Consider the following 13,721-nt stretch of genomic DNA (forward strand, 5'->3'; position numbering starts at 1 on the left):
AGTCTTTAATAGCAATTTTATTAGCATTTATAGGCATCGTTTGTATTTACTGTCATAGCCTGTGTCGAGATAGGGATGGCAGCAATTATATCTGCTGCCATATATGAAAAACATATGAAAACAAATATAAATGTTGCCAAAAATGACATTCCTTTAAAAAAAAAAAATGAAACAAATTTAATGAAAATTCAAATTCTTATAATCAAGGTCAATCCATTCATAAACCAAATTTATTGATCAAATAAACTCAATTCACAAGGACAAAAAAAAAAAAAGGAATTACAATGCATTTATTAGTGACGCTATGTCTCAATAACAAGGGAAATAAAAGATTTTTAATGTCTCATCAAATCGTTCAACCAAAAAAAAAAGGAAAAAAAAAAGTATCGAAGCTGTTAATCCACACTGTCCCCAACTCTCAATGCATGCATCAAGGTGTTGGCGGTGCTGAGGTTCTGAGTAAATACCCCAGCAGCCAGCCCATAAATGAGAGGCATTTGCCCTTCGTATCACATCATTAAGATCCCTGCAATCCACCAGCAAATAAAATGGTGAAGGTGAAGAAGCACAAACACTCCAATAATAGGCAATACAGAGCATTTTTCGTCGACTCACTTGTATTTTAAGATAGATTGCACGGGACCAAAGATCTACTCCTTTGAAATAAACATGTCGTCCTGATTTAAGTTACAATTATGTTAGTTTTGATGATACATTGACCTCCACAGTGGAAAGGTAATCTTACTAACTATTTATGGAGCAAGGAGATATACCAGAACTTTAGAGAAAACCGTGGGCGCGATATAGTAGCCCTTGGTACCAAATCTCTCACCTCCAGTCTCAAGGGTAGCTCCACTATCGATCCCAGATCTTCAAAACTCCAGGATCTTTTCAAATTGCTCTGAATCAAACTGATTTTTTCAGCAATGCTGCAATTAGAACAATTTGAGATAGCAAATAAATAATAAGAATCAAGATTAAAGATGTTGTGCTTGTGAAGTACCTCTTTTGCATCATCAAACAAATAACCACCATCCTCAAATGTTCTTTTCTCAGGCAATGCATCTAGCAATTCTATGTACAAGTGCCAAGTTTCAGAAGGAATTGATGAAAACAAGGTCTAAGTTTCCAAAAAACACTATAAAGAGGTAATAATCATTACTAAATCACATGAAAGAGCACTCGAATATGCATATGAAGGTTGTAAGTTTAAAGAAAACCAAAGCAAGTCATACCTTGGTTCCCTTTCACAGCTCTTGGATCTTCTTTTCCTTTGATATCCCAAAAACATCATACCACAGGTCCTTCATGGATGTAGAGACCTGCAGATCAAATTTGACAATAAAACATGATAAGAGAGACAAAAAAAAATATAGTGCAGAACAATAGATGACAAAAATGAAACTTCGGGTGCTTCTTACTCTGGAAAATTCAAATTCTGATGTGCCAGAGAGTTCGATGAACTTAGGGTGCTTCTTACACTGGAAAACTTAGGACTAGCATGGACTGGGTTGATTTCCCAGGAAATATCATATTAGAGATCTGCAACCCAAGGTACTTTAAAACTATTTTAACAAGTTCTTTAAAAGAAGATCCTTGAAATGGAAGCAATCACTGTAGGTTTTTTACAAACATGATTCAGAACCAACTCTTTCATTATTAGGCATTAAAATAGATCACAAGAATGTAAACATTGGATACAATTATAAGGCATGATAGACCAGATCAGTGGAACATAAAGTCCTAAACATTTAATGGAATCATTAGACGTCATAATTTGCTACATTTAACTTTATAAAAATTATAATCATGAGAGACCCCAATTCACCAAATTTAAATTAAGTGATTATCCAATTAAGTGTGTTTAATAAGGTAATCTGGATCTCGCTTAAAAAATAAGTTCTAAATCAAATGGGGTAAAATTTCAAGTGAGCTCTGAACACCTAAAAATTCAAAAACTTATCTAAATAAAATGTAGGTGAGACAGACAGTCACTTTATGTATTTTATTGGTTGATAATTTCAATAGCTAAAACAAAAGAACATAGAAAACATACCCTTGAAGTCTTAGCTGTAGAGTCTGGTCTAACCATGGAAGACCTTCTTGGAGCTTCTGGGGCTAGTTTAGACTTTAGACTCATTTCCATCCGATGAAGGAAAAAGTGGGATTTCAAGAGGAGTAAGAAGCCTAGAAACATTAATGGGTACAATCAAAAACACATAACAATCTATAATACAATTTTAATTCAAGTTTCACCACACTGCAATGAATGCTGTACAAAAATGTAAAGTTTCTTTTATTATTATTATTATTATTTTTCTTTCCTTCCTTAGGCTGAGATGTCAACTTTTTAACATGGCAGCAAAATGAATTTCTTTTTTTATCTTGTATTTTAGCAAGTTGGATTAAACATTTTGTGCGTTTAATATGATTAATAATCATAACCCTAAGTTGAACTTCAACTCCAAAATCATTAATTAGAAGTACAAAATTTTTTTATGTGATAGTGTAATGTATAATGGTGTTTGTATTCATAAATATAATCAATTATAATTTAAATTAAATTGAATATGATGAAAAAGAGGATTCTATCTATCTCAAAGATAAGAAACCATTTTTGGTTTTGTTAAAATTACGGTTCAAAGAGAAGGTAAGAGTGAAGACAGTGTTTGGGAAATTTCTCAGAGAGAATTTTTTTTTTTGCTTTTGATAATTTTCTGAGAGAGAGAAAATGAGCATTAAAGAGGCATACCAAAATGCATGAATAGAGATGATCCTCAACCCATCCATATAAAGAGTTCACTCTCAGAGTTCTTTCGTTATACCAGAAAAATACTAGCATTGGTGAAAAAAAAAAAAAAGACACGTAGGCCTTAGAAATTTGAGAAATTTATCATGCCAGTTGAGTTTTACTGAATTATCAACATATAGAACAACGAGACAACATTGTAAAAGGTGGATTCATAATTTGTATTAAATCCATTGATTTAACTCCACCTAACACCACTATATAAAGAGGCTAGATCTGAAGTTGAATAATGTACATATAAATCAAATCAATGAAGGAAAATATTCACAATTTACCGATCGTAGTCGTGCTTTCCTCCGTCAGTTAATGACAATAGATCATCTATCCCATTCCTCGACGGTTTCGCTAAACCAACTGAAAGTCTCCCCAATTTCACTGAAACTAAAATTAGGTAATGAAAAGTAAATTAACACTGAAATCAAAACGCTCTGGCTTCATAAAATCCCAATTATGAACAAGTTGTGAAGGCATTAATTAGCTGATTGAACAGAATCAGATCAAAATTAACTATGCATTAAACTAAATCATACAGCTTTGAATGAAATATCACAGTCCACAAGTAAATAAGGAGTAGTGAGATTCAAAGAGAAGGATAATGCGGTGCATATGAAGAGGAATCGTACCGTCCGATTCATCGGACGAAGCAACGGAGATACTCCGGCGATTCCTAGAGAAGAGATCCAAGTTCTCGTCCATATCCTCGGAGATTCCGTCGAGAATGAGACCTGGCCGGCGCTGCGACCTCCCTCCGATCAGATATTCCTTCAAACTCCGATTCATTTCAACGGATCCATTCATATGGTTCAAATACTGTTGCAAATTAGAAGATTGTGCTAATGCACTACTGTATTTACAAACATCAATGCCTAATTGAGTATGAAATCCAATAAAAACAAATTATGATGAAGAGTGAAAAACCTAGGGTTCGCAGTCTGATTTAGGAGAAATAGTTATGAGTGAAGAAGTGAGGAGTGAGAGTAGAGAGAGAAAGGAGTGGGGTAGAGAGAGAGAGCGAGGAGCGACGAGAGAGAAAATGAGGAGCGACGAGAGAGAGGATTGGGGGTAGAGAGAGAGTCCAGTCGAACTAAAGAGAGAAGATTGGGGGTAGAGAGAGAAAGTGAGGAGTGATTGAAAATTGGAAAATAAAAAATGAAAAAAGAAAAATAAAAAAATGAATAATAAAAAGGGAAAATTACATATAAATGGAGTCAAAGTTCCATATTTACTTAGAGGCGGAGTCAAAGTTCCATATTTCTCTAAAATGGATTGCTGAGGTGGCACATGGTTTTTTACTGTTTAGAAATTGTGGTGCCTAAAATACCCTTCTGCGAAGGTACTACTTTTTCTTCGAAGGTACTACTTTTTTAAACTGAAGGTACTACTTTTTGGTGTTCAGGTACCATGTTTTTTAAACACCCGCGAAGGTACTACTTTTTCTTCGAAGGTACTACTTTTTTAAACTGAAGGTACTACTTTTTTGAACTGAAGGTACTACTTTTTTGTTAGGGAAGGGCATTTTAGGCACCACAATTTTCTAAACAGTAAAAAACCATGTGCCACCTCAGCAATCCATTTTAGAAAAATATGGAACTTTGACTCAGTCTTTAAGTAAATATGAAATTTTAACTCCATTTATATGTAATTTTCCCTAATAAAAATAAAAAATGTGGGTGGCATTTTTTTTTTGAGTTAATTACACTTACACCCCCTGAGGTTTGCCCTATTAACAGGTAAGTGAAAGATAAACATTTTTTGAACAATGACACCCCCTCAAGTTTGTTGAGTTTGACAAAGGCACACCTGAACACTCTGACATTTATCAAATGACTAAAATGCCCTTTGACTTGTCAATTGAACCATTAGAATATTAAAATTACCGATTTAACCTTCTCACTAATTTTAATTTACCAAACTACCTATCAGATATATATATTATATACATTTAATTATATATATCATCCCCACCTTTTATATATATATATACACAGATATACAGAGAGAGCATGGGGTAAGAGGAAGGGAAGAAGAAGAGGGTGGTTGCCATCTCCACTTGCATCACAACACCACAACCGCCATCAGCATAGCACCCCATGTCAAACACCAAACATGACCACTGGCGGCACACCACCAGAACCACCATAGCCCCATGTACAACACCAAACATGACCACTCCAAAGTACGTCGGCCACCTCCTCTCCATTAACAATCGATTGAACATCTTGATTACCTAAAAAAAAATCTCATGTAATCTATACCACCAAAACACGTTATTTATCATCTTCAAACTCTATTCCCTGCAACCCATTGAAAACTCCCACCAATGCAAAACACCCTAAGTCGATGATCATCGATCACCCTGAATCGCTGATCAACGATTTGCAAATCCTCAAACACCAAAGTGACCATTGCAATTGAAAGCCTAAGTAGCCAACAACAAATGCCGAAACCCTAAATGGCTACTGCAACTTTCTCTGCCGCCGCCAACAACACCAGTGCTCACCAACTAATATACCTAGGGCCGATGGTGGTTAGTCAACTCCGGAGAGTGAGGGTTGAATATGGTAATGAAAACCAAATTGCCGTTACGCTGGATTTTGATAGTGTCGATTGGGATAAGACAATATGTTCAACGGATTCGGCGAGCATGACGATGCAGCATTCGTGAACAGTGAACTCTCCAAGCCAACATCAATCTTCGGGCTCAAACAAGACTATAGGTAGTGATCGGAATATTCGTCGGATCGAAGCAACCATCTTTCCTCTTCTCTGTGCATCACCTCTCGTCACCACAAATCCTCTAAACTTCTTGTGAATAAAAAAAAATTATATATATATATATATACACACACACACACAGAACTGGGTTGTTACACTTGTTGGGCTCTTCTTGATCTGATGGAGTAAAATCTACAGTGAGAAACGACGTATTGGCGGAGAAGTAGCGTTAACCAAGGAGAATTGCGATCCGACGGTTGAGTGGAGAGAGAAAAATAAAAAACCGGGTGGAGGTGGCGGTTGTGGTGGAGGTTGTGGCGGTGGCAGATGTGAGTTGTGGCGACAGTGGGTTGAGGATTTTGAGGTTAGAGAGAGAAAGTAGGTGGGTGTAGTTAATTTTCTTTTTTCCTAAAATAAAAGAAGGTATTTCGGTAATTTAATGGTTTTGATAGTTTAGATTAAATATGAATAAAGTATTAAAGGGTAATGCAGATATTTTACTCCTTTTTAGGCTTTGTTTGGATGCAAAATCTGACGGGGTGTCATTGTTCAAAAAATGACTATCTTTCATCTGACTGTCAATAAGACAAATCTCAAGAGTGTGAGTGTAATTAATCCTTTTTTTTTAAACTTCCGATGGCATTTTTTATAAAGTGTTTTTAAAAAAGATTTTTTAACAGTATTTTTTAATATTTGCTGCTAATTTTTTACTGTTATACCCATCTTTTCTTGCAGTGGGACCATTAAAAATAGAAAGGTGGACATTAGATATTTATTTTTATTTCTAATAACATTTTTTTTTTTTGTTAACCAACAAATCTCCTATTCGAGTACTGTATACATTATACTGGTCAAGTGCATTAAATGTCCATTTTGGATATCAACTGGATAAGAAAATAATTTTTTTTAATATATTCTTGTTTCACGTACTAAGTAAATAGTTACCAATCCACCTTATTATGTATCCATCCTAAAATGAATAATTTTTATGATTTTTATTTAAGTGGAAACCATTATTAGTTTGAATAGTTAGATTATTTGTTTCACTAATCATTCCACGTATTATATTATGTAGCCCTAACAGTTGCTAATGAATGATTGTTACAATTTATTTTTATTTTAGTGGAACCCATTATTAGTTTGGGTACCTATATTCTTTAACCAATATTTCACATACCTTATTATGTAGCTCTAATGGCTACTAATGAATGAATAAATTTAAATACCCGAGTATAAGGTAAGGTTGTTAAATTAACGCTTTATCTTAGAAGATTAAGATAGATTTTATAGATTACGATAATGATAAAACTAACTACTCTCATAAATTACGACAGTAACTCGACGTTACATCCTGACCTAAACTCTATAAAAAAAGGAGTTAATTGACCGTTTTAAGGTATGAAACATATCCCAACTCATTTTCTTGGATTACTTTTTCTTCTCTTTGTTCAGTAAGTCAGATCAGATTCGGGTTGCGCAGAATCCCTCTTCAATAGTTCTATTTCACCAATAAGACACCGGTGCCTATAGAATCATTTTTTCTTCTTTTTATTCAGGAAATCAGATCAGATCCGGATTGCGCAAAATCCCTCTTCAACGGCTACTAATGAATAATGAATAATTGTTACGATTTTTATTTCAGTGCAACCCATTAATAATTTGGATACCTAGATTATTTATTTCGCATACCTCTCATACAACCAAAATTTTCATCAAGGTACAGCAAGCTGCAAGGACCACATTTAAAGGGGTTGCACCCTAATGGACTCTGTCAACATGAGGCACAACAACCTAAGTTTTGTCATTCCTATGTGAAATTTCCTTTTTGAGTGAGATTTGGTAAAATACAAATAGAAAATATAATAATGATAATTGTGTGAGGGGATTTAAAAAAAAAAAAAAAAAAAAAAAAAAATAACTGAAGAGTTTGGTTAAGAAGAAAAGAAAATTTTGTGAAAAAATAATTTTTATAACCATCTAACTTTTCACAAAAATTTTCTACAAAAAACTCAGAAAAGTTTTGCTCTATTGAGAAAACTATATGAAATTGTTTATTTACCCTCCCCTCTCTCCTTCTCTCCCTATAACAAATTTTTATTATTTAGATTCCTATATTACTTTTAATTTTAAAAAAAATAAAAATATTTATTAAATTTAAATTTATTTAGAACTACATATTTAATATAAAATGAACAGTTTAAGTAATTCATAATATTTTCTACCAACTTTCATGTTATTCAAATTATGAAACTAAATTTTCTCACAAATTTATTGAAAAAATTGGCTGCCCAAATAAAACTTATAAAGTTATTTTCTTTTTCTTCATATCACTTTCATTTTCTAGCATTTATTTCATCTAGCCAATGGGACCCTAACCAAAAAGAAGAAGAGCAAATCCGCAGAAAAATGAGGAGCAATGAATGCTCACAAGCTACAGGGGAAAGAATATAGTGTTGGAGCAAACTGAAGTAATTAATTGTCAGCTAATGAACCAGACAAGTGGTTGAAGAGCATAGCATCACCATGAATATTTTAATTGCAGAACCAACTTTTTTAAGGCCAGAAGACACCTATGATTTTCTTAAATGTCAATGATCTCTCGAGTCTCACCTTGTAGTGGATCTGAAAATCTGAAATAGTTGCAGATGCAAGTATAATATTGCAATTTTGAACAAATTTCAATCATCGAGTTGTAATAAGATTGACTTCATAGTAATTCAAGATAAATAATATTGGGGAAGATATCAAACACTAATGATAATGAGAATCATAAGTACAATAAAGAGAGAGATCTAAATGACAAGCATAAAGATGACAGTACATAAATGACTTACACGCATTCTCACAGGTACCAGTACAATTCTAATTAACTGTACATTTCAGATTACTAATGCTGATCCAGATGAATTAATTAACAAGATGGAGTTGTTGGAACAAAGGAATATATGGTAGACATACATACACACTGATACACATGAAATAGTTACCTTGCTAGTTGCGATAATAAGAAAGGACGGTGTAGATGGAGGACAAAAGTGTGATGATATTCAGGACAATGACAGAAGCTACTGCCATTTGTGTGTTTGCATTAGCAAGAGCTAGCCGCCAAGGTGTGCAAAAATCCCTCACCTGCATCCACATATCCTTATAAAGAAGGTTTTGATAGTTCTCACAATTCTTTCTTCGCTGGTAATATTCTTGAAGAGTTCTGACACTGCTTTATTGGAACCCAAAAAGTTGCGTATGACTCCGGCTTCTTCGAGCAAACTAACATCTTCTGCAGAGTCCACGAGAATACTCATGGCGACAGCATGTGACGTGAAGTAGTTGTCAATACCGGGACAACAATGCTCAAAAGCAATGAGGTTTCTCAGAAATGATTCAGTAGATTCATCGACAGAGAAACGTGGGATTTTAAAATGACCTCTTCTCCACAAACAAAAGCAAGGACGATCCGTGCTAAATTTCAAATCAAATAGGCTTGCTCTCTTACGTGGCGCCCAAACTTGACTCCTACACTTTGGAGTTTTGTTGCCCTATATTTTTAAAATAAAAAATTTAAAACTTTAAAAATGAGAAAAAAAAAAAAAAAAAAATTATTTGGTCTTACATTTCTATTGTATGGACTAATAAGTCTTAAAAAAAAATTGTTAGGACAAATAAGTCCAACTCTTAAAATTAGAAATTAAGTTCATAATTCCATTTACACTGAATTTTATTTTCCAATATTACCCCTTTAATATCACTGTTATCAAACACTAATGATAATAAGAATTGATTCCAGAGGTACAATAGTAAGCTTTGTTGGCAAGGAAAGAATAACATGGCAAGTGCATGTGGAGAAATTTCACTTTCTTTTAGAAAATTAGCTTCCCCTTTCCTGGAAATTCTGGTTAATTGATCTAATTTTAGTTCAATATATTATTTTTTACGTTTAAAATGTTGGAATATATGCACACTAATCATTTGTCCCAACATCCCTACCATAAGAATAAAAGTAAAATAATAATAATAGTAAAAATAAAATAAAAATTAGAAAAAAAAAAAAAAAAAAACAACCTACCAAGTATGTAGGAATATTTCTCCAAATGTGTCCTTGCCAAATTCCCAACCATTTCACAACCATTACTACGTCCTCACATTTTCTTTTGAAATTTTGATATTAATAAAGTTTAATAAAGAATACTGATATTTTCTTCTATTCCCTCCCATTTTAGAAGGATGACAAAACCAATTCTTCACATTTTTGTTAGAAAGATATATGCTTCATGTGAAATTTAAGATATAACAACCCTTAAACTAATATGCTATGAGATGATTAACAATATGCTAAGAAATGATTAATTAAATATGCAACTATATATTTAATTAAATATATAAAATAAATTAATAAATAATAAATAAAGAACCTGGACCGAGACTAGTATTGGATACTATGTCCTTAAGACAGATTCGCCCCGCTATGGTGTTAACGGACTCAGTGGCGTCTATCTCCTAGGATATAACGGTTTACATCCACCAATGATGGCACTACAAACTCGTAGATACGACGAACCTTCTCTGTGTAATACTTTCTGTGACTCAAAAATGCATCTATACTATATAAATGCTAAATTGGCTGCAATCCGAACTAAATGGTTCGGACTAATCTTAATATGGCTCGATGAAATTGGATTAGAGTTCAAGTGGTTCGGACCACTTAACCTATGGTTTGAACCCGCTTAGGTTGGGTTCAAGTTTAGAGAGGGAGATAGAAGAAATTGAAAAATGAATAACTTGCAAATGATCCAAAGGGGGGGTATTTATAGAAGTAGAAATGCCTTTTCGGATTGGGTGCGCCCCTTCATCATTGGACACAACCATTCCAATAGGTTGCAATGGTTCATATTGTGTCTGTTCACCAATGGACACATCCATTCCAATAAGTTGCAATGGTTCACATGGTGTCTGTTCACCAATAGACACGTCCATTTCAATAGGTTGCAATGGTTCACATGGTGTCTGTTCACCAATAGACACATCCACTCCAATAGGTTGCAATGGTTCACATGAATAGTTATGTCTGTTGGTTTTGAGTTGCAACCCTTTAGAAATGGATACAACTCTTTGAAAAACAGATGCAACCCTTTGGAAAAAAAAAAAAAAAAAACTAACTTTTAATTTAAATTAAAAAACTAACCACCCATTTAAATAAGCCCAGCCCAAAATTAAAGGCCCAATCCAAGATTCCATTTAGTAAAAAGAATAATTGGACTTTATAATTAAGCCTAAGTCCAAGCCCAAGCCCAAATTTGGCTTATTTAAATTTCAATTAGTTTCAACATTTTTTTCATGTGGGACAAACACTTCCAACATTTTGCATACCTATTTAGGCTTATCAAAACACCACACTTTGGAACTAATTTTTCATTTACCTAGAAACGGATTTGAGAAAGTAAATATATCACGTTCATCTCCTTGCGGAAAGAAACGCGCTCATTTTGAGATCCGCAAAAAATTATTAGCGAAATCTATTTCAAGTCTTATCTAAAGTTTATATTTTTAATACTCACGTTTCCAACAATTTTAATGTATTCTTCCAAATCATTCCATTTCCTTTTTATTTTCCTTCCTTCCAAAATTTTCTACCAAATACAAAAAATCATCTCATCATTTTCTTTCTTTTCTTTTCCTGATGAGTTTGAAATAGAAGGCATAGGAAAGAAAAAAAAAAGAAAAAAGAAAAAAATAAAATGGAATACGCGATAGAGACCCATTTCTTTTCCTTCCATCATCAGCAACTATAATTGTGATAGAGACCCATGGCATCCAATCCAACCAAGAGGATGATTTTGAAATAGCCGTTAATAAGCACTGATTGGATATCATCGTGATGAGATCCCATCACTATATTTTTTAAGTAAAACCAACTACTTTTTTAAGGCCAGAAGACACCTGGTATTTTGTTAAAGGTTATTACCTCACCTTGGCCATTAAATGTAGTGTCTCTAAAATAGTTGCAGATGAATCAAAAATTCACAATTTTGAACAAAGACTACAGGTTATAATAAAATTGACTTAATAGTAGTAAAATTTATTGGGGAATATATCAAACACTACTGATATTGAGAATCATACAATCAAGAGATAAATAAATTAAGAAATTATACATACAGATTCTAATATGAATGACAAACATAAAGATGACAATGCATAAATGACTTACATTAACACTCTTTCTCACAAATACATTTTAGATTACTGATGTTGCTGAAAGCCTGAAACAACGAGATTGATTTATTGAAACAAAGGAATAGTCATACACAGTGATACACGAGTGAAATAATTACCTTGCTAGTTGCGGTAATAAGAAAGAACGGTGTAGACAGAGGACAAAAGTGTGATGAGATTGAGAATAATGACAGCGGCTACTGCCATTTGTGTCGTCACATTAGCAAACGCTAGTCGCCAAGGTGAGCAAAAATCTAACACCTGCATCCACAGATCTTTATAAAGAAGGTATTGATTTCTTACAATGGCTTCTTCGCTGGTAATATCCTTGAAGAGTTCTGACACCGCTTCACTGTAACCCAAATTGTTACGTATGACTCCGGCTTCTTCGAGCAATTTAACATCTTCTGCGGAGTCCATAAGGATACTCATGGCAACGGCATGCGATGTGAAATACTTGTCAATACCGGGACAACAATGCTCGAAAGCAATGAAGTTTCGTAAGAATGATTCAGTAGAATCATTGACAGAGAAACGTGGGATTTTAAAATGACCTCTTCTCCAGAAACAAAAGCAAGGACGATCCGTACTAAATTTCAAATCAAACAAGCTTACTCTGTTCCGTGTCCCAAACTTGACTCCTACACTCTGCAGTTTTGTTGCACTATATTTGAATCTAGGTTTCTCTCTGTGTTTGTACAATACGGGTGCCTTCTTCTGAAAAGAAGATAGATAACAAATGTGTAAAAAATGGAGTATATGATAAGGGGACTTGTTTTCCAAGTTTTCTGTTTCATCAATCGTTTCTACTCCCATCATATCCCCAAAGAATGAAATGACAAATCTACGGAGGGTGACTCCGCGGCCAATAGTAGTAGTAGTAGTTTCCAGGATTCGTTCCACTGTCAGCCTGAACAATTCTTCAAGAACGAAGAAGGGGATTTGGTTCTCGAGCAATAGCAGGTCACGTTTGATCTGATGGTACTTCAAATGGTTCTGCAAAATCGGGTCAGACATCTCTACCCATTTCTTGTAAAGAAGTTCAATTATGAAACAACCATCAATCATCAACATTTGTGCAGTAATGTCTCTATATACACCAATTTGGTAATAGCATCCCCAAACACGGCCCTCTAGCATCAACATAGCTTGCGTACATTCCCTTAGTGTTGCCGCAAGTGTTCCATTTCGCTCAAGTAGCTGAGTCATATACCTCAATTTGACCGCCTCCATCTCCTTTACATCTTCACTCCATAATCTGCCAAAAGGCCCAATAGATACGCAGCTTGGAGTATAGGCATCTCTGTTTTGTTCAAGAAGCACATCCGGGACCTCATACATGCCATGGACCTTTGGCGCCGTCAGTTCGCCAACCATCGGAGACATCATGTTGTATGATCTATTTTCATCCATCTTTTTCTGCAGGGAATCCAACATCTCATCAAGATTTGAAATTTCTTCGTTGGCCATAACCGATTTATTATTTAGCTAGGTTTGTGTTTGGGTTAAAGCGTCAGGACTTTTATGCTGGTTTGCCAAGACGCCTGCACTATCGAAGGGCAAGGGCTTTTCTGTTGTATACAGTATGTTGTTTTTATCTTTAATGGGTCAACCAATCAACCATTAGATGGAGAATTTTTTCAAGTGAAGAAATAAACAAAAGGCTGGTTGTTTCCTCTTACTTACCATCACTTACTTAATAATAAATCACACAAGTTGCCTGACATTTTCTCACGTTGCCTTGTTGATATCACAGTTGTTTCCTCTTACTTACCATCACTTATTTAATAATAAATCTCACAAGTTGCCTGACATTTTCTCACGTTGCCTTGTTGATATCACAGTTGTTTCCTCTTACTTGCGATCACTTATTTAATAATAAATCTCAGAAGTTGCCTGACATTTTCTCACGTTGACTTGTTTAATGTCCAATCTCTCACTCCAATAGTGCAATGGGGTTGGTTCGTAATTCTCTAGAGGGAATCCC

General features: G+C 34.4%; 2 protein-coding genes across 14 annotated transcripts; both read right to left on the bottom strand.

The window, feature by feature from the left end:
• Positions 1–202: 202 nt before the first annotated feature.
• On the bottom strand, positions 203–4,014 carry LOC132311408 (uncharacterized). Of its 13 annotated transcripts, none has more exons than XR_009482963.1 (9): positions 3,433–3,978; positions 3,085–3,190; positions 2,057–2,187; positions 1,422–1,614; positions 1,236–1,322; positions 1,004–1,074; positions 774–929; positions 616–677; positions 203–526 (listed from the first exon to the last, which is right to left on the bottom strand). XR_009482963.1 is itself a non-coding variant. In XM_059809309.1 (3 exons), exons 1-3 carry the CDS (start codon positions 3,605–3,607, stop codon positions 2,124–2,126), a joined length of 345 nt encoding a protein of 114 aa, XP_059665292.1. In that variant the 5' UTR covers positions 3,608–3,983; the 3' UTR covers positions 1,363–2,123. The 13 variants fall into 13 exon arrangements, 1 of the variants encoding a protein (XP_059665292.1); XR_009482961.1 differs by having other exon boundaries at positions 1,422–1,542; positions 3,433–3,973; XR_009482964.1 differs by having other exon boundaries at positions 1,422–1,506; positions 3,433–3,972.
• Positions 4,015–11,857: 7,843 nt separating this feature from the next.
• Positions 11,858–13,204, bottom strand: LOC132314005 (UPF0481 protein At3g47200-like). Its single transcript, XM_059812930.1, has one exon. It carries the CDS (start codon positions 13,202–13,204, stop codon positions 11,858–11,860), a length of 1,347 nt encoding a protein of 448 aa, XP_059668913.1.
• Between the last annotated feature and the right edge of the window lie 517 nt (positions 13,205–13,721).

Source organism: Cornus florida, unplaced genomic scaffold, assembly GCF_030987335.1.
Source record: "Cornus florida cultivar Cherokee Brave unplaced genomic scaffold, ASM3098733v1 CherokeeBrave_3.0.0_Hap2_Chr06, whole genome shotgun sequence".
Taxonomy (NCBI): domain Eukaryota; kingdom Viridiplantae; phylum Streptophyta; class Magnoliopsida; order Cornales; family Cornaceae; genus Cornus; species Cornus florida.